Here is a 20,511-nt window from a genome sequence, read left to right as displayed (position 1 = left end):
GCAGTAGAATCACTTACAGCAAAGGCTGAAAGTATATTTACTCAAGCACTGTATTTACAGAAAGTTTGACTGTGAGGCACTGACACTAACGGATCCTTTTATAGGGATTTAGACATTTACTCTGCAATATTTCAGACTGAAATCTTTCCCTCCACAACATTGCTCTAGTTATGAGTTTCCAGATTAAGATAAGATTGAGTTTGTTTGAATTGCCATTAAATGAGCAGTAAGCGCCACCCCACATACAATGCATCAGATTCACCTCAGATATTCTTTCTTTTTATTTAAAGTTCTGAAAGCAGCACCTTTTACTTGTCATGTTCTTTATGTTGTGGTATTGCCAGTAAAGGGTTTGAATGGCCTACTTTTCCCACAACTGTGCAGTCTGGTGTGTGAGGTCAACTTAAAGTTGCTTTTGTTTGCTTTATCTTTGGAGAAAACATTTATAAGAAAAATTCTCCTTTACTGATTCACTTCAAAGCATTGGCTACATTGGAATGCACTTTTATGTACTATGGAAAGCGCCCCTGTTTACCAGGTAGCTAAAATGACAAGGTGCAGATAAAAGACAGAAAAATAGAATCATGTGAAGCCTGGCTGGGTTCTTCTGTACAAATATTACATTATGTAAACAGCAGGGAGCTTTCACTTTTGGTTTTCGTCATGGATGTACAGATGTATGCAGGGTTGCGGGTTAATTTCGATGCGTGCAGCATTCTTTACCTATGAAGTAATAATAGGTAGTGCAGGCTTTGTCAGGGAGAGACTGTAGGAGTGTAAACTGTGGCGGTAAGCCCTAGGGTCTGCTCTGCAGGCTCTGTTAGAGTAATGATGCCATTCTCAACCGTCAGTCAGTGTTATTCTATATGGTGACTGATCAGTAAGCATTATTCAGTGTTTGAAAGGTTGATGGTATACAGGACAAATACCACTATACAGTAAATTCTTGATTTGCTATTTTCTGTTTCTGTTTAGAATGAAATTCTTAAAACTTAAGCATTATTTCAAACAAATGAATCATCTGACAAATCCTTCAGGTAAATATTAAGTTACTACAAGACAACCAGAGATCTGGGATGCTATTTATTTGTTCATGTTAGTAACAGGAGGGAGGTATTTTTCCCTAATGAATCGGTGTTTCTCTTTTAAATGAAATCTTTGCAAGTGTTTCATCATGTTTCCCAGTTAAAGCTGTGAAGCGATAAAATCGTCCAGGGGTCTCTGCAGGGCAGACTCAGCAGGCATGAGCCAGCAGTCCAGAGTCGGGGAAGAGACGATACTGTAGTCAACAGCATTGGATCTACAAAAGAAAGACATAAGTAGTCATGTATCTTTGTCTATGAGAGTAATATTAATTAAAGCACTCTCAAACAGCTCTCTTTTGTAGACCAGCTAATAATACAGAGCAAAATGTACCTGGTAGCAGAAATGTCCTGGTTGTTGATTTTCAGTTTTGTCGAGTGAGTTTGCAGCACCTCCACATAAACGGCTGGTTTGAGAGCTGGACACACAGAGGACACACAATGAAGCTGGCTCTGTCTTTTAATGAATTCTTTCATCATCAACCAGCACAGTTGGATGCAAACATTGATTCAACATGTGGTTGACCTGATATTAAATCATTCAAGGAAAATCCAGCCTTTTCACCCACCTAAAATTCCTGTGACACTGGAGTCCGACGGCTTCTGTCTTATAACCGGCCAGAGGAATTGTTGGTGTCCTTTCTCTTGAATTAAGATGACCATGCGTATGTCTCCGGCTGTAACATCTATTTCTTTGTCCCGCCTAATCACTGTAACACTAAAATCCATGCACGTTAGTCACTTTCTATTGGACTCTTCCTTAAGCGATGTAAGATAAGATGGATGTTGTAGTGAATGGACATAAGAGCAGATCCTCTCATCTAGCTGTGTACTGGTGTACTTCCAGGAATGTCAAGCTGTTACTTAAAGAGTCGGTCTGATGTGACCTCAGACTGTGCATTAAAACCACAAAATACACATGAAAATCAAACTGTACACACCACTGACTATCATCACAGCATAATTCCTGCCATTACAATGCACCTTCCAACGGTGATGAGGTCCAGTCCTGTGTGCTGTGTTTCTGCCTGTCCCTCTCGTACAGTGATTCCGTTGGTGTCAACCTGAATATGTTGGTCAGTCTTGAAGTGAATAGCAATCCTTTTGAATCCTCCATGCGCTCCTGAATCAAGCTCACCATTCACAGACAGTTCTAGTATAAAAGAAAACAAAAACAACCACACTTATAGTGCAAGTGCACAGATCCTTCACTTAAGTAAAAATACCAGTACAACAATGATTGCAAATAAAAGTCCTTCATTCAAAATCCCACAGAAGCAATACCAGAAAATTACACCTGAAGTATCAACAGTAAAAGTACTGTACTGTGGTTCAGTGGTACTCAGTCTAGGAATCAAGCCAACAAGATGTTCATGATGTTGCGAGATGATTAATGGTGTCGGAAAGAAGAAAAACAAAGTTCTGCTACACAAATTTGTGTAATATTAAATCATGTTTCCTCTTCAGGCCTCAAACAGTTATTTCAATGAAACTGCTACACATTGGAAAAGTAGTCCTAACTAGACACTGCTTCTTTGTCAGTGATCACAGGCCATACATATCGGAAGCCAGTGGTTTAATTTCTGACAAGTCATTGTGTTTATTATGCTTAATTTTTTGTAGTAACTATATCTGTACAATCAATGTAGTGGAGTAAAAATTTTACTCTTTCCACCTGAAATGAAGTGAAGCAGAAGTATAAAGTAGGATAAAATACAAATATTCATATAAAATTCAAAATACCTCAAAAGTTGAGTTAATGTACTTAGTTACTCTCTACCACTGCAAACTATGAGGGTAATTCTGGGTTGATGCACATTAGAACTGATACAAAGATCCTGAGGAGAAGAAAGGAAGAACAGCAATTTTCTCTTACACACGTAGAACAAAAGGCAAAGTAGTAGGGCTTCATTGAGCGGTCTGTTTGAGGCATTGAGGGGAAAGAGTGATGGCACACAGAGGAACATTACTGACCCCTGTTGGGATGGTGAAGTAGTTTGAGGAGGACACCTCCAGTAACGTCAAAGCATAGTGGAAGAGACTGATTCTCACTTTTCAGCAAAAACCTGTGGGAAAGAGGACCTGCAGAGGACCACAGATGTATAGAGTCACACAGCAGGAGGTAACACCACAAAATAAACTGCTTCTGCTCTCAATGGCAATAAATGCAGCATGTTTGATAATGACAATCCAAATCGCGATGACACTGGCATCACACAACAAAATACTGTAGGCTCACTGTGTATGTGTGTTCTACACTTATTTATGATGCTTTTTAATTTTCTTGTTGTAATATTTTCTTACACAGCAGAAATACATTCTAGATTTTTAAGAAACTTCCATGAATAACATCGATGAGATACTGTACCAGTAGTTGCTGCAATCGCTGGCGCCATGCTGGCAGGTTCGACCATCATTGCATCATCGAATGCATCATAGGACATATCGTAATCCATAGCACCTGTGATTACACAAAGCCAGTTATATATTGTTATATATAGTACATTTATATTACAAAGCTTTAGAGGTTACTCATTGAAGAGGATGTTACATTAATTGACACACCTAAACTCAGCTTCAAAACAAACTTCTATTCCTCACCAGTCAGAGTCAAACACAGGCTTAAATCAACATCAATACTCACAAAGATTACAATGAGAATAAGAAATGAAAATGAAACATGTTACACTGTGTTTTTGTTATACAGATTTCACCTACAAACCTTAACCTACACTTATAAATTGAAAATCTGTATGCAAATTGATGCTTTTTTGCCACCTGTATTTACAGATACGCTGTGAAGACATAACTTATTCCTTCATTCCTTTATTTTTATTATTGTTCCTTTATTCATCTGATTTGCATTTTTAATTGTAGCCCAAACAAATATGTACAAAGTCTTTACTGCAAGTGTAACTGCTGTATTCATGTGATTTCACCGATAATCAATTTCTGTTCATGCTTTGTTATTTTATATTCCTATTGTAATATTTATTTGTTAATTGTGTTGTGTGATCTTTGACATTTTGGTTGTTTCACTTGCTGTATATTAACGCTGGCTGCACGTCGCACTGAAGAGAAGTAAGATTATACAAGCACTTTGTTGCTAACATGTTAAAATGCGGTGAAAATGTGGCAATATTACTTTGTACAGGTCACAAATGCTGCTCTTTGTTGCAATAATGTTTATGTCAGTGCGTGGCATAGATTAGGGCTGTGAATCACAGAGTAACACATGATATGAGGCCATGACGATACATCGCCCATAGTAACAATAATATCAAGATACAACAATTCTGCAATGCATTTCAAGACAATCATCCAGAATGCATCATCATGTCTGTGGAACTGAAGTAGAAAAAGGAGTTATGTATTTATTTTCTGCACTGTGGTGTTAGCTTCACAGAATTTGACATCTGAGATGAAACTGTACAAAAAAGTAAGTAGAGTCTTAGCTCTTTAACAAACACGCACACAGACGCACTCACTGGCTCCATGTCGAAGTCTGCTAAGGGGAATCCATTCAGGACATGTTTAAATAGAAATATCCCTATTTGACATCAGGGCATTGATAACACATCGTAAGAGGAAGTGATATGATATATTCCGGTAAACGATATTTTGCCCCACCTGTGGTGTTGCACCTTTTTGCAACATGCAAGTTTCTCTGAGGTTAGGCTAATGGAGCACAGATATGGTTTCCCATGTGGTCCATACTGGTAAATCTGTGTCTTACAAGGGCACGTGAACTCTCCCTATGTTTGGTATTGCTCATTTTTATTTTTGTCCATGCTTATAGTGTAGATTAGACTATTATACTAGATATGGCCCATTTGGCTTTTTGATATTTTATATGACTGATTATCTTTCACTATGTATGTTATGATGCAGGTGTTGAACATTGCATCAAAAGGACAGATTTAGGATTGTCCACCCTTGGTGGAGGTATGAGGTTCCTGAATGCTTTTGAGTTGAACATGGGTGCTTGGTATCATTATTACAAAATATGAAGGATAGATTTGAACAGGTCCAGACAAGTTTACCTCGGGCAACCAATAATGATTCACCCATGCGTTGTGATGGAATGGAATAACTGCCTGCTGACCCTTTAGGTAAAGATGGAAAATGAATAGTCAGATTTAGAAATTAAACATGTTATTGCCTTTCGTGTGTATGTCTGAACTATAGCTAGTAATGACCGGAAATGCACAGAAGACTTCAGTGCTTTGCATTCAACAAAGAAAGAAATTTAGAATTTTGTCATTATGAGAAAACTCTTTCAAAATTACAAGACCTGTATTTTGTAATTGTGGGTGAACTAGCACGTATGTTTTAAGACATTTTATTGCATTGTTGAATTTAAGGGTTTTCTTCCCCAGTTTTAATCACTTAACAGTTCTACTGTTGATTACATTTCCAGTATATATTTCAAGTGTGTGTGTCTGTATGTATGAGGCAGTAATTGTTATATTCTTGGAGACGTGGAATAAACTTCCACTTAGCCACCCTCCTACAAACTCAAGTATCAGTCACTGAATGTGAACAAGGCCTTTCTTTTAAGCTGCGAAATCTAAGCTATAGCTAAATACATTATAGTGTAGCCATGTCAGAGCAGTGCACATGTGTACTGTGTCATACATCCAGGCATTATGGGCTGATGTCTGCTAGTGGTCCCTGTCGAAAAGAAAATGACAACATGAAATCAAGATACAGTTGTTAATTTACTTTGAAATACTCATGATTTGTAAATTAGCTTGCAGTGTGTCTCAGAGAGAGACACTCAGATCTCTCTTTCCTGCTGATCCAGAAAGAGTTTTTCTTAATTATGTTTGTGCAGTTCGGTATAAATTCATAAAACCATTTTTTAGATATGAATTGATAATTTAGCTAGGTATCAATTAGTTGTTATTTTGGAGTTATAACTATTTCAGCCTTTACTTTAGAATTGTGAGTAGACTATCACATATAGTTTAAGACATTTTTATTGCATCTTTGCTTTTAAGATTTTACAAGGAATTTCCACAAGGGAAACAGCAAAGAGAGCAGTGTCATGCATTTTTCATCAAAAATATTTACGTCTTTTTTCTCAGTTTTATTTTATTTACGATCTTTCCTCATCGAAGATTTTGTTGTTTTTGTTTGAACAGCAGAGGGCGCAGTTGTTAACAAACAGATGTTTCAAGAACTGACAATGCCGAAAAGGAAACTGACAAATGCAAAACAGTTCGCAAATACTGCCGAACGACGGTCAACTACACTTTGATGTGTTTACACGGGAAACACATCAAACATGAGAAGCCATTTGATGTGTCGCTACCTGGAAAAGCTCAAATTATAACAACAGCTAAGCTTCAGCCCTCTTCCGCCTAACAGTCCACGAGCTGAAGGAATAATATATAGCCAATGACTTAAGGCCATTTTCTGTGGTCGATAATAATGGTTTTCAGAAGTTAGTAAACATGTTTGAGCCACACCTAAGTCGCACATTGATAGCAGCTCTGTATCAAGAGACAAAAGCTAAAGAAGCCTCAAAGAACCAGAGTGCATCTGAATAACCACATGGGTGGACTTCACAAGCTACTCAGTGTTATATTACAGCTCATGTTATGAGCAGTGAATGGGAAATGCATTGTCTGACAGACGCAGCCTCTTTTCCAATCACACACTGGACTCAGAGGAGCTGAGATTTTGAAATCTGCTGTTTTGGATTGGGAGCTCAACATGAAGAATAACAGCAATCATCGTGGTATTACTGTTGTTATGGACAATGCACAAAATATGGATGTAGCAGTGAGAGAGGCTGGACTGTCCCTGCACAGAAAGTGTTCTGCAGACACTTTAAACCTCGCTTCACCAGTGGGTTTGAACGTAGGTCAAGGCAGCCATCTGCTTGATCGAGTGAGCCATATAGCAGCAAATTTTCACCTCAGTTTAACTACCACAGCTGTGCTGACCACCAAACAGAGACTGTTAAACCAGCAAGTACATAAGATGATCACTGCTCACATATGGTTCAAGACATTTCTATTGCATTTTTGTATTTAAGAGTTTATAAGAAATTTACACAGGGGAAACAGGCCAGAGAGCAATGTCATACATTTTTTAGTCAAAAAGATTTACATTTTTTCTGTTCAGTTTTATTTTGTTTTTATATAGAATAATTTTAACAGTCCTACTGTAGAGTTAAATACATGATAGCGTAGTCATATCAGAGCAGTGCTCATGTGTACTGTGTCATACCTCCAAACTTAATGCGTGGATTTCTACTAATAGGTCTAGTAGCATCACGCACTGTTGAAAAGAAAATGATAACATGAATTCAAGATACAGTTGTTAATTGACTTTGAAATAGATTAAAAGTGGTTAGCTTGCAGCCCTGCCAAATCTGTCTTAGGGAGAGACACCCAGGTGACTCCTTGCTGCTGATCCATAAAGAGTTTTGGTAAAACTCCCTAGCATTTTGATTACATTTGTGAGTTATACGAAGCTATTCCAAAATTACAAGACGTTAACTCTCTGTCACACAGTTCGGGGTTAGGGTTAGCCTAACCAACAGGAGAAGCCACACTTTTAGCGACTGTGAGCTTTGCCTTCAGGCTCAGCCCATCACTGCAGCACAACATGTTGATTTCATAGTTCATCTTATCCTTAAGTGAATAAAAACATGAGACAAATGGGGAGACAATACAGAGATGTACTCCACTCCTCATGAAAAATCACAAACAGAATCTGTGACAAGGCACAATCTTGTCAGAGTCCAACGCTAACAAAGACAGCAGTGGATTTATGGTAAAGACAATGGAAACCGCTCTCACAGCTCATGGCAATGGCCAGAGCACCACTTATTCAAACAGTAACCCTCACAAGTCATGCTGAACAATATACAAAGCAACACATAATTGTCTTAAAACTTCACCACAATGGTCATATAACTGGACAACTCTCCAGTATCTTTACGGAAGTGTTGATACGCCAGGCTGCCAATGCAGTGGCCTTCACCTGCTGTTCAACTGCCTATACCTAAATCTTGCAGGTAGTGAGAGCACAATGCCACTGGCCTCATGCTACTTCCTCTGGAGACCATGAGTAAGGGCCTGGCCAGCAGGCGCTCCAGATGTGTCTCCAGATGGGGCCCCCAGCTTCCCTAATCTCAGTATTGTTACATGTTTTCTGTGATTCATAGAGGTTTTTTGGTAAAGTGCAATAAAATTTGAACTGCCATCAAGCATTTAGGTGTCTATTGACACTAGTGATTAGATTATGTATGGTTAAAGTTGGCAAGTGTTTTTTTTGTCAAGCATTAATTCGTTTTATTAGAATATTACAAAACTACAAAGTGTTTTAATGTGATTTTCTTTGGTTGTGTTGAAATTTTTGGATTTAAGAACTTGTCATATAGATGGCAAAAAACGCACAGCAGAAACTATCCAGAGAGGAGGGCAATACATTTTTGAATCAAAAATGGGATCTTTTTTCTTTTTTTTTTTTTGTTTAGTATGTTGTATTTAATATGTATGAGGCAACAATTGCTACAACTCTGCTATGTTTTTGCAGATGTGGACTAAGTCTTTGTCACATTTCTACAAACTCAGGTATCAGTAAGAAAATGTGAACAAGGCCATTCTCTTAAATCTCCACATACATTTAAATACGTTATAGTGTAGTCATGTTAAAACTGTGCACATGTGTACCTATGCTGCCAGGGAGGCCACCATAATTCAGAAAAACACCACCACTAGCACCAGCACCAGCAGCTGCTGAAAAGACAAACATGAGAACATGAAAGATGCAGTTGCTACAGATGCCTAGCTACTTTCTTTATTATAAATGTTTTTCCGGGTATTGTAGCAATTCATGTTCACATTAATTGAATGTTAGATAGTGATTTTTTTTTCTTAATTATTTAATTTCAAACTGTGAATTTCAAACTAATTCATTTCTTCATTGTTGTTAATTAGTTAATATTGTTAACTGTATTTCACATATTCATACTTGTGTTCAACTTCCCCGAGTGCTGCTAATGCTAAAAAATTATGTCCTGTTCTACACCCACACTTGAAATTACTTTTTTTAATTATTTGATTTGGTGCCACTGACAAACTTTAGGAAATCTATAGTTAATATTAATAACTATAGGTATAATACAGTTATTATTACAAGCAATAACTGTGTGGAATAGATTCTCTGATATGAACATGCATTGGCCTGTCAGTCTTAAAGATCACCTATCAGTGACAACCACTCAGATAGGTCACAGAGGTATCTCTGAGATATTTTTATATTCAACAAGCAAAGCAGAGACAGTTCATTTGGAGTTTTAAGAAATGGCCTGTTGCTGTGTGTGTGTGTGTGTGCGTGTAGCTACCTGTAAGTGCCAAACCTTTCTATTAATAATTGTATGGTTTATTATCTGTTTTGGGAGGTTAATAATGATTAGAATATCGTTCCTTCCTGTTTAGTTCAGCAGTTTAAACGAGAGAAGAAGGTGATCTCTTCAGAGCTTGTGTAGTTCAACAAATGCTGCATTTATTGGATTGTGCTCTCACCTATTTCCAATTGTTGCTTACAAGAACAAATAACGTAAGTCATATAAAAGTGGTCTTAATCTTAAATTGTCAATTTATTTGCTTCTGATTATGTTTATCAATGTGTAGATACTTTAGGCTGAATATGCTTGGTTTATAGTTTTGCTTATCTCTTCCTTGCATAGAACCATCCACTCACCAACAAGTGGAATGTGTTGAATGGTTTGATGACAGTATTCAACAAATATAATATAAAACAATTTACCTGAACTGTCCAGATGTCTGTGGCTATTTAACATACCGAACCAGGAAATTAGAAGATTATAGAGAGACCTTATTTCAAACTGTAGTCATACATTGTGATTATACCACCTGATACCAAAACATGCAGATGTGTCTTACGTGGAGCAGCAGCTTGACCTGATAAGAGAAAAATGTTGAGAATGAGATGCTGAACACTGCTGATTTTTCATTGTGTTGGTTTTGTACACATTTGAGTTGCTCACCACTGATAACTCTGAGTCTGGGATGGCTTCTCCGATGAATGTCTGGCAGTAACATGGCGTGACCATGTAATGGTTGCCTTGCTTGCGGTGTTTCGCCTTCTTTTGGTTTATGGAGTACATCTGTGTTTTCCCCCGGAGGCTTGGTGACCACCATGGATGTGAGTGGGGTCACAAAGCTATACTTCAGCGACAGCCTCAAGGCCTCTTTATTTGCATTCTCCTTCTCAGGTCCAGATAACTGCAGCCTGTGGCACAAGTTGTGTACATATGTTTTAAACATCACACTTGACATGACACACACTTTTTGTCAAAGAATTAGTGCTGAAATGAATTGTTGATTAATCGTTTTTAACATTATCTTAAGCTAGCAAGCTGTGGCTGACAAAATCTGTGAGGAACATAATGTCATTTCTGCCACCAAAGTCCAATATTCAGCTTGTGGAAAGTGAAAACGTGAATGGCGTAGCAACAGTAACCGAGAAGGCAATTGAATGGCAGAAAATGAATCAACAATAATTTGATAGTTGATGAAATTGTTTAAGTCATAGTGAAATTGCTCTACATTCTCTGATTCAAGCTTCATGACTGTGACATATTTCCATTTAAATTACATTTCCTAGACTCAACAATCAGTTGCTTAAATGGAAACATTAGGGTTACAGCTCGTCACTAAATAACAACGAAGTGAAAAGATGGTGGACATCAAACTCACTCTTTGTCTAGAAGCTGCTTGACTGTGAGGTAGGCCCAGACCCTCTGGATGTTGCTGTCAGACACTGCTTCAGTGGACTGCACGGTGGTGTTAGTGTCAGAAAACACCACCCTTCTTTTGGTCTGTCATAGTGTACATGGATTGTTGTGTCAGGGTACACATAGAGTTTCGCAAAGCTTTCAGAAGATTACAGCTGATGTGCAGTGTGAATCAATCCTTACCGAAATGGCCACAACTTGGGGAATGAAGGTTTCGATGTTGTTGTCGGTGATCTGACCAGCAACCACAATTTCAGAACCATTATAATAGTGGCTGAAGTTAGTCTGGGTTAGATTGGTCCCACCGACATAGATCATTGACACATCTGTCAGCAGAGGAGTTGCCACCTCTTCATAGAAACCCTGTTGACATTCAATATGGATACCGTACGAATGTTTAATCTCTCCACAGCCAATCATCGTCACTTTTATGTATGTAAATGTAGCAAATCACATTTATAATGTGATGAAAGTGATTTAGAGTGCTTTCACACCCAACCTGTTTGGTTTGGTTAAACTGAACCCTGATGCATTAAATCCAGTTAGTGCCGATTTTTTACGCTGTTGTAACATCTGTTAATCCAACCCTGGTGTGGACCAAGCAATTTCACTCAGACCCTTGAGAAGAGGTGGTGTCAGTCTGGTCCCAAGCAAACTCTGGAGCAGTTTGTTTGTGGTGGGAATGTGATCTGAAAATGATCCAGTCCAACTACAAGATGTGCTCTGTAAATTAGAGCGAAACGGCTCTGTAGCCAGGTGTGCTTTGGATAGTGGGATGTGGATTGTTGCTAAACTGAAGAATTAATCAAGGTCAGTCTTGGACAAGTGCACCACAGTATGATGTATTTAACCAGTGGACCTTGCACTGCCCAATATGAGGAATTGCCTGATCTGAGTAGCACACACTTGAGTGGTTGGGGATTGGTTAGAGTTAGGATTACCCATCGTCAGGCATTACCACTTGGCCTACACACATGCCCTACTCAGATGAGCAGCTACTCAGACTAGATAGTGACAGATCTCCTTCAGGACCATCTTCCTCTGTTTACATTCTTGTTCATGTGAACATTTGCATGTGGCTTGTAGTGCTGCATTTTGGCTTGCTTGGATTTTTTTCTGTGTGAAAAGAAACAGAACCAAGGGGAGAACTCCACAAGTTCACCAGCTCATCAACTGATTCGCACCAGAGCAAACAAACTACAGATGTGAAATCACCTGTATCATACCTTCAGCTGTAAATCAGCATCTGAATCTTCATAAATCCGTCGAGCGACACCATTATTCTGCAGTGCCATCTTCTCAAGGAACTCAAAATTGACATCAAAACCAAAACCGAGACAGTAGAGTGGGAATTTGTCTCGAATAGCCTTTCTTACATTTGACTGTATTTTTTCTAGATTTGTCACCCCTGCAAAGACACAAGATGCATAATTTAAAAAGGCAAGTTGGTTCAAAAATGATGGCCTGTGTCATTATTAAATCCTTAAAGTATTTGCACATGTGTTTTGGTGCATGTGTGTTTTATTGTAACCTGTGGTTGGGTCTCCATCAGTGAGAAGTATAAGGATAGATGCTGAGCCTTCTCTGGGATGTGCATTCAGCATACGTGCTCCTTCCAGCACAGCTTGGTTAATGTCAGTGGCTGAAATGAACAACAAAAATGGGCTTCACTACTTCTGCTGTCAAACGTTCATAAGCATTCATAAAAGATTTCTTAAAACCCTCACCTCCTCTATCTTGGATCCTCTCTGCAAATTTCTTGGCACTGTCCAGGTTTTCTTTGTTGGCCTGAACAAGTTCTCGTTTCCAGTGAAAAATGCTGCTATCGAAAGTGATAAGACCAAAGTAGTCATCTTCTGCCAGGTCATTCAAGATATGGATTAATGCTATGCGGGTCTGGGCAAAAACATGATTCACATGTTAAAACTTTTGTTCAAGTAAGAAACCATGTATTTGTTTCATCTGCGTTCTTAAATGTTGTTAATAAAGTTGCCTGTAAAGTATATCATAGACATATCATAACAAACCAAAATGCCTCATATGCAACGGTGGCAAAAATTGTACCTGTTGGATTTTCCTGCCATGCATTGAGCCACTTTGATCAATAACGAAGACAACATTTTTTGGTATGCGTTGAAGATTAGATGGAGCAAAGTGATGAACAAAGTACCCAGCTGATTTCTTGAAGGGAGTAAGAACAAAGTGTGATTGATTGGAACAGATTGTTGAGAAGACAGCGAAAATAAAATATACATTTCAGTAAGTGTGCTATTTTCTTTTTTTAGCTCTTACAAATTACTTATGTACAGTGTTAATAGAACATCAACAGTCTTCTAGGAAGTGAACTCTCACTGTACCTTGATGTCTCCCATTGAGTTGTCCCTTTTGACATCATAAACAATAACCAGGTCTCCATTCATACCCTGATCTCCACAGCTGTCACATGTTTTCTGTTGGTCCTCTGTCGGGTAGAAATACACCCACGCCTGGAAACAGGATTAATCAGGTTTCAGTGTTCAGCAGTGTTTTAAAAAGCAAAGTCATGTGCCTTTCATCAAATTTGATTGAGCTTTATTGCCACTGCACTGTGTTGAGCATTACTGGTACGACGAAACGTGACCATTTAGCATTTAACCAGAAAGTGCAAACTGTTGGTAGATATACAGCAATATGAAGACATGTGCACAAGGATGAGCAATAAGCCAGAATGTAGTATGTACACTGTCGACGTAAATAACTTTGACATGCACATGGGCCACAGTTTAGGCAGTCTATATATTTTTAATTTAAAAAAAAAAAAAAAAGAAATCAGAGTTTCTGTGGGATTTCTTTGTAAGGTAAAATGTTCTTTAAATACATAGGATCCCTAATTATCAATTAATTTACATAATCTGATCCTGGGGCCCACCATTAAGTTAAACAGTCCGGTGACTTTATGATGCCATTATGTAAAGGACAGTAAAATATGGGACAAATACCAGTTGAGTAAATGCAGATCAGAATTTTGCAGCACTGCATGCTGTACCTGTTTGTCTGCATGTGTTGAGGTGATGGCATTAGCCAGGGCTTTGGTGCTTAGTCCTCCTTTAACATCGATGAAATTGATGCCGGCTTGCTCATGAATGTATATGTCGACCTGGCATTGAGAATAAAAGAAACTGTTAGAAGCTCTGACCACAGAGGATGTTATTACCCCATCATTGTTTTCATGGATGATCACTGGATGATCAGCGGGACAGAAAAGACACACCTTGAAGTCTTTGACAGGCTGCATGGGTCGAGCATGGATTTGCAGCTCGTACTTGCCAAGCTTACGTTTCAGCAGTTCCTCATATGTGAGCTCAAAGGTGACTTTTTTGTGAGCAGCCACATTTACAGAGGTCTTAAATTCCTCAAGGGTCCTCCCAACAGAGCTGCAACAGAGACGATAATCATTGCATTACAGGAGTTGTTTCCCAATCACAGGTTATTAATCCTACATCACAGGTTAAGGCCTTATTGTGGACATAGGTTGTGAGTAGTTCAACAATCTGAAGACCTGAAGGTTTGAAAGGAGCAGCTATTTTATAATAAAAAAAACCAAACATTATAAGGTCACACAAGGCTCATCTACAAAATGCAGCATAATATACCACCTGTATGAAGCCTGGGAAGAAATTGATCCATCAGTCAATGTACCTGACCAGCCCAGCGCTTTGGCCACGGGACACAGCCTCAGTGTACTGCTGCTGAGCTTGCTCCTTGGCTTTTACAACTCCATCGTACTCCTGGCCATCTATAAACCTGAGGAACAAGGAAAAGTCTTAATTCATATTCATACTGCTGAAAGGCCCATGATTTATTTCAATAATGCTTTGTTTATGTGGAAATTTCTGTAAATATTGACAGGTCATTTTTGCTTCACGCACATTCTAAATTTACTGATGAAGGCGTTCTTGGGAATCCGGACCTGGAATTCGATTTCCTTTGGCTCATCCATACGATTGGCCACGCGGCTCGTGATGACGGTGGTGGCATAACGACTGGTCACTGTGGAGTTGATGTGAAAACTGTAGATGTCCCAGTCATCCTGAGCAAATACAGGAGGCGCATTTCACAATAGGAAAAAAAAATGGCTTGGTTGATCTCACTGGCTGACAACCAGCTGACCAAAGATCAGATGATGATGGAAAACAGCGTGTTGGTGGGTGGCTTCAGTGAAGTCTCATTGGTCTAACTGCAGAAACTCCCCATTCTGGTTATTTTTCTCTAGTAATTTCACACAGTCCCACTTTTCCTGAACCTTATCATTTACCAGGTTATACTTTATAATTTAATGATTAACATCATGGGGACCAGCCCCCCCTCCTCAGTGTGACAGTTTTATGAACCCACAACATGAGTAATACACATTCACGCAGTTACTTGTGTATGTGACTCAAGAGGATGTTGTATTATCGACTTCCTTGGAGTGTTGCTGTAACTCAACCCTTACCCCAACCCTACAATTACCAGGTCTTAACCTGAAAATTGAATGGATCATTTCAATGTGACTTTGTCCCAAAAACAAAAATAATCCAAGTATGCAAACACACACAAGCATACATATGAACAATATGAAACAGTACTGAAGGCAAAAAGGCAGTAGGTCCTTCAACCTGCGTTTTTGGATGTTTATCAGAAGTTCAGTGTATTGCAGCTGACATAAAGATGCTGAAATATGAAAAAATGAGCACAATCCTCCGATATCTGATAATAAATCAGTGGTAAGATATAGATAGCTTACTCCTTATAGATATATTCAGTTGTTTCTGAGGCTTTGTGACCTTACCTTGTTTGGCAGTGTGGTAACCAAAGCCAGCAGCAGCCCAAAGAGGGTGATTTGTACCACAGCTCTCTCCATGATGGCTCCCACTGGACTGTAACTCAGGCAGCTGAAGCTGCTGTCTTTTAAACCCAGTCAGACAAGGAGAGCATTGATGTGTACATAATTTTTTTTAAAAGGGCAAACTCTTCTTTCTCTCTCTGCCCTTTCAACAACTCCTACACACGTGACAAAAAACACACCGCCACCCACATACGTACTCATTTTCCTCCCCTGCATACTGCTGGGAATCTTAACAGAAAACACAGTGACTGGATGAGAAAATAGAAACTTATTAGAAATTCAGCTGCTTATGAGAGCTTTGCTGTTGACATTGAGGGTTCAGCTTGGCCACTTTGCCAGGACTTTGTCACCACACTGAAAGCCTTTCAAGCAAACACAGACAATGTTGGTTTGAAAACTTAAAGAGAAAGAGATAAATGCAGACAGTCTGGCTTCATATGTTTAGTGTGCACTGTGAATGAAACACATAGATGTCTAATATTGTATGGTGTCAAGCAAAAATGAATTTATTATTTCTGTCTTCAAGTATGTACAGTTTTTGTGAAAGAGTACCGATGAGAACGAGGTCAGGAAATGGCAAGGAAAACAGGTGATACAGCAGGCAAAAGCAATCATACACCTAGCGTTCATTGCAAGCATTAAAGAGATCAAAGACAGGAGTTACTGTGTAAAGCACAAAGAAAATGGCTGCATAGAAGATGATCTCACGAAAACAGAACCAAAAAAATCTCTGTCATCATGGTAGAAACCTGTAAGACAAATATTCAGTTTAACTCAAAATATTGTCAAACTGTGCAAATGTGGAAGGATTTTAAAGGGGCACTCCAGAGGTTTTATGAATAATGTTCAGTTTACTCATCACAAGAAGCACTACTTAGTCTGCGAAAACTGTTGTATAATGTCTTCTGTGGCTCTGGAAAATTTGAATACACTGAGATGCATTATGGGAGTAGGGGAATGTAGGTTCCCGCGTTTCTGGAGCGTGAGCCATAGTCAGGACTAAAAGTCAGGATACTTTGGCCTCTTTTCACACTCTCTAACCCTAACCCAGCTGCATGGAAGTGTAACACTAAATTGCTGGATTACCCCTTCGATTGTAAAAAGCATGTTAGAACTGAAGGAGCTATGAGTTGGGAAACAGGCCACGAAGAGATCTGAATAACTGCTTTGTTAAGTTCTGTCTGCAGTCGGCACAAACTGTCAATAGCAGCTTTCTCAGTTTTGAAGAACTGTCTGACTCATTATATCTGTCCTACGTCATACATTTTTGTCACAGCTTTGTTTCTGAAGAATGCATAAAAACACTGATGCATTCAACAAACTATTCTTCGGAGAGCATTATAGATGTTGTAAAATAGAAGTATTGCAATAACTGAATCAGTGATGGGGTAATATTCGATGGAGATGTTTGAATTAAGTCAGCCATAATACATACAATTAGCTGCGTGAGCCAGATGATCTTGTGAGGCCAGCATCTAATAAACATAATTTAGTAAACCTATGCATTGTACAAATTACATCTCAAACAGTTGTGGCTTCTCAATAATTCACATTCTTCGTGTGCCTCTAACATCATCGTATCATCAACATTTATCAAACAACAACCAGCCACACAGTAATCTCTTAAAAACCACAAAGGCAACAATATGTAAAGCTACAGATTGCATTAGTAGAGGTATGGTATGATTATGATTTTGACTCGTACGTTGAGTCCTTCAGCCCTCCTTGTCGTATGGTTTCAATGCCGGTTTCTCTTAACAATATCCTCCTGTAACTCACCACATCAACCTGTGCACATTCAGAATATCAGTGTATTCATGCAGGCGGTGGTGCAGGTGGTAGAGCAAATCCCACAAGGAAACTTCAGTGAACAAGATTTCTTCTTACAATCTGTGATATTTTATGAACTGCAACATGACCAGATTATAGTGTTCAATTATGTTTTGTTGCTAAATTAAACATGTTTCGATCCACATTCATTATTCAAATCACATAATTTACCTTTGAAGGTGAAAGTGTATATAGAATATCTAGTGTCTGCTTTGAATCTAAATGCTTTTCTTCATAAAATTGAAACTGCAATTCAAGGCACTCTCACAGGTGTCTTTCCCACCTGAAGATAAAGTTCAAGTTCATTCAAATCTCTTAAGGATATTTCAAGCGCTTGTGCTGGAAGCATTTCATCGATGATGAATGAAACCTATCCTTGGACTGAGAGAGCTGAGTAAAGCAACCGGTCCTAGTGACCAGGATGTCAAGTCTTCACAGTGACGGCATGATGGTGGCTAATTAGGTGTTGCATTAAGACACGTATCTGCAGCACCAACCTATGGATTATCTAATGTTAACTGTACAAACACAGGAGCTATGTACAGACTAACAAGAATTCATATATACACACGGCAGCTTATATATAGGGGTGATATGAGCAACACAAACATGAACTATTTATATAAACACAGCATGAATGACCAGTACATTATGTACATTCAATGGGTGGTAAGGTACATACATAAGCAATGACAAAAAATCTGCACTTTTAAGCCTGATTTGGCTAATTATACATCTTTTAATTGTACTACTACCATTACACTGCACTCAAGGATTATGTACTGCAATATGGATATGAGGTATGTTGATGCAAATGAAACAAATACCATAAAACTCAAGGATGGAGACGAGTATGTACATATGGTTAAATTCATGCTGGTTAAATATATACAGTATATGCACATAAGATTGACTAGACCTATCATGAGATTTATTTTTGGTAACAGAATTGGAAGACACAATGCTACTCAAATTAGAGAGTCCTGGCTTTGGGGTCAGGCGGCTGATACGATGGAGCTGGAGTGGGGCTTGGGTCGTCCTGGGCTGAGGATATGGCAGGAAAGGCAAAGACTCCTGCAGGGAGGGGGAAGAGAAACCCAGGCCAGTGGCTGACCGAGAGAGGTGAGGACAAGGCCCTGAATGGAGCAGGAGAGTGGAGCTGATTACTGGGATGGGGCGCTGTGGAGGAGGTGGTCATCATTGTTGACCCAGGGCTGTCAGGCCATGACAGGGGAGGACTGCAGGTCTCTGGATCTGGGGCTGTCCATGATGATACCTGAAAGCGTAAGGCAAATAGCACCCAATTTGAGCAAATCAAGTTTTGTTACTGTCTATTCTTGTGTTGTGAACCTCTGCAAGCCTATACAACTTCTCCACTTCAGGCCTCATCATTTAACCACTGTGGATATATATAGGATTTTCACTGTACCTCTTTTATAAACTAAATTTTAATAAAGGTTGTTTAATGTTTTAACCATTTTTCTTTCTTGTGACCACAGGGTTGGCTGAACACAAACTGGTACATAACCACCATGAAACTCACATCTGAAGCACTGGTCAGTTGTCCACATGTTCGAGGCACAAACTGATCCCAAAGCTGCTGCCCGCTGATGCTCAGAGAGTTAGTACGCGGCCTGCGGGTGACAATGAGAACCTCCTGGGCCCAGTCATCCATCAGCCGTTGTAAGTCTTCAGGCAGATTGTTTTCATTGACGCTCACGGATGCGCCAGTGTATGTGGCTGTCTTGTTGTTGCTGTTATTGGCCTGAGCTTGGGCCAGTCCCATTACTGGCTGATGAGAAGGAGGTGTGGCACCAGCAGGCGCCTGCTGTGATTGATTGAAAGCCCCTGGCCCGGCTCCAGACCCTGAGAGGACACACATTCACATATACTGTGACACCATGTTTATTGAGCTGATTAGACTGAGATAAACTAACAGGATTTTAAATGAATTCATTTGAGACATAATAATTCTACATACTGCTGCCACGCTCTTTGCCAAGACACAGTCGCTTCAGTGTTGACCCTGCAAGGCAAAAAAGACTTTATACAAATAATCCTTCCCATGAGCTGGTAATAATGTTCAATAACAGGATGCAGTGCAAAACAAAGCTGCTGAATACTGCCACAAAACAAAGGAGCAAACTAAAACCAAACTAACTAATGGGTAAACAAAGCAAAAAGTCCCCTGAAACCAGGCAGTCCATTTACTAGCAAAATCATGCAAACAGTCCAGGTGACAGCCACGTCAAAGTGCAGTGTTAGAGTGGTAGAGAGACAGAGGTAAGAAAAAAGAGACAGAGAGTTTAAGAGATGAGAGATTAGAATGTGGCATGCTGAAGTCCAGTGCCTAGTAATGCAGGGTGCATAAGTCACAAAAATGTGTGTGTTAAGAGGTGGAGAACAGCACAAGCATCAGTTAGAGACACTTAAATGTAAGATAATGATCAGTATAGTTAAAATAAACTTTGATTATCCAAACCTCAAACTTATGAAACAAGGCAACTGGTCCAATAAACAGGAATGATCAGTAAAAATTATTCACTGTCGTAATGGGCCAAATTCTTGCTCTTTCTTTTTTGCAGAATATTGTGTTTAAAATAAAAACAAAACATTGAATCAATCAAAATCTTTACATTTCAAATTTTTATTCTTCAGGGGTTTGAATAAGCAATATATTTCTGTGCAAGCAAAAATACAAGATAAATTCAAGTAATAAAGGACGAAGCAAAAGAAAACCGGCAGTGTTGTAGAATATGTGGCAAAGACAGAAAAAAAGACACCAGTGAGCAAAAAGTAGAAAAATTGAAAATATGGAAAACAAAAAAGTGAAGCTATGCTGGAAGAGAGGAGATACAAACAGATAGACAAAGACACAGGCCCACTGAGAAATCTAGCTCGTGGCTTGCTACTCGATTTATAGGTCACTCTCTCAGATGTTTGAGGGTAAT

At 39.1% G+C, this 20,511-nt stretch overlaps 2 protein-coding genes across 2 annotated transcripts; both read right to left on the bottom strand.

Moving 5' to 3' along the window:
- Positions 1–1,071: 1,071 nt before the first annotated feature.
- LOC143338286 (inter-alpha-trypsin inhibitor heavy chain H3-like) lies at positions 1,072–15,849 on the bottom strand. The gene is made up of 21 exons (XM_076758576.1): positions 15,674–15,849; positions 14,772–14,932; positions 14,542–14,646; positions 14,114–14,276; positions 13,889–13,999; positions 13,221–13,349; positions 12,928–13,044; positions 12,591–12,759; positions 12,395–12,505; positions 12,090–12,271; positions 11,047–11,226; positions 10,826–10,947; positions 10,114–10,358; positions 10,010–10,027; positions 8,774–8,839; positions 3,451–3,543; positions 3,057–3,164; positions 2,067–2,235; positions 1,652–1,800; positions 1,417–1,501; positions 1,072–1,300 (listed from the first exon to the last, which is right to left on the bottom strand). Exons 1-21 carry the CDS (start codon positions 15,743–15,745, stop codon positions 1,186–1,188), a joined length of 2,670 nt encoding a protein of 889 aa, XP_076614691.1. The 5' UTR covers positions 15,746–15,849; the 3' UTR covers positions 1,072–1,185.
- Positions 15,850–16,210: 361 nt separating this feature from the next.
- LOC143338280 (uncharacterized) lies at positions 16,211–20,497 on the bottom strand. Its single transcript, XM_076758562.1, has 4 exons — positions 20,446–20,497; positions 19,542–19,586; positions 19,104–19,426; positions 16,211–18,836 (listed from the first exon to the last, which is right to left on the bottom strand). Exons 3-4 carry the CDS (start codon positions 19,344–19,346, stop codon positions 18,534–18,536), a joined length of 546 nt encoding a protein of 181 aa, XP_076614677.1. The 5' UTR covers positions 19,347–19,426; positions 19,542–19,586; positions 20,446–20,497; the 3' UTR covers positions 16,211–18,533.
- Positions 20,498–20,511: the final 14 nt, after the last annotated feature.

Source organism: Chaetodon auriga, chromosome 2 (genome assembly GCF_051107435.1).
Source record: "Chaetodon auriga isolate fChaAug3 chromosome 2, fChaAug3.hap1, whole genome shotgun sequence".
Taxonomy (NCBI): Eukaryota; Metazoa; Chordata; class Actinopteri; order Chaetodontiformes; family Chaetodontidae; genus Chaetodon; species Chaetodon auriga.
This window is presented reverse-complemented; position numbering and strand designations above follow the sequence as displayed.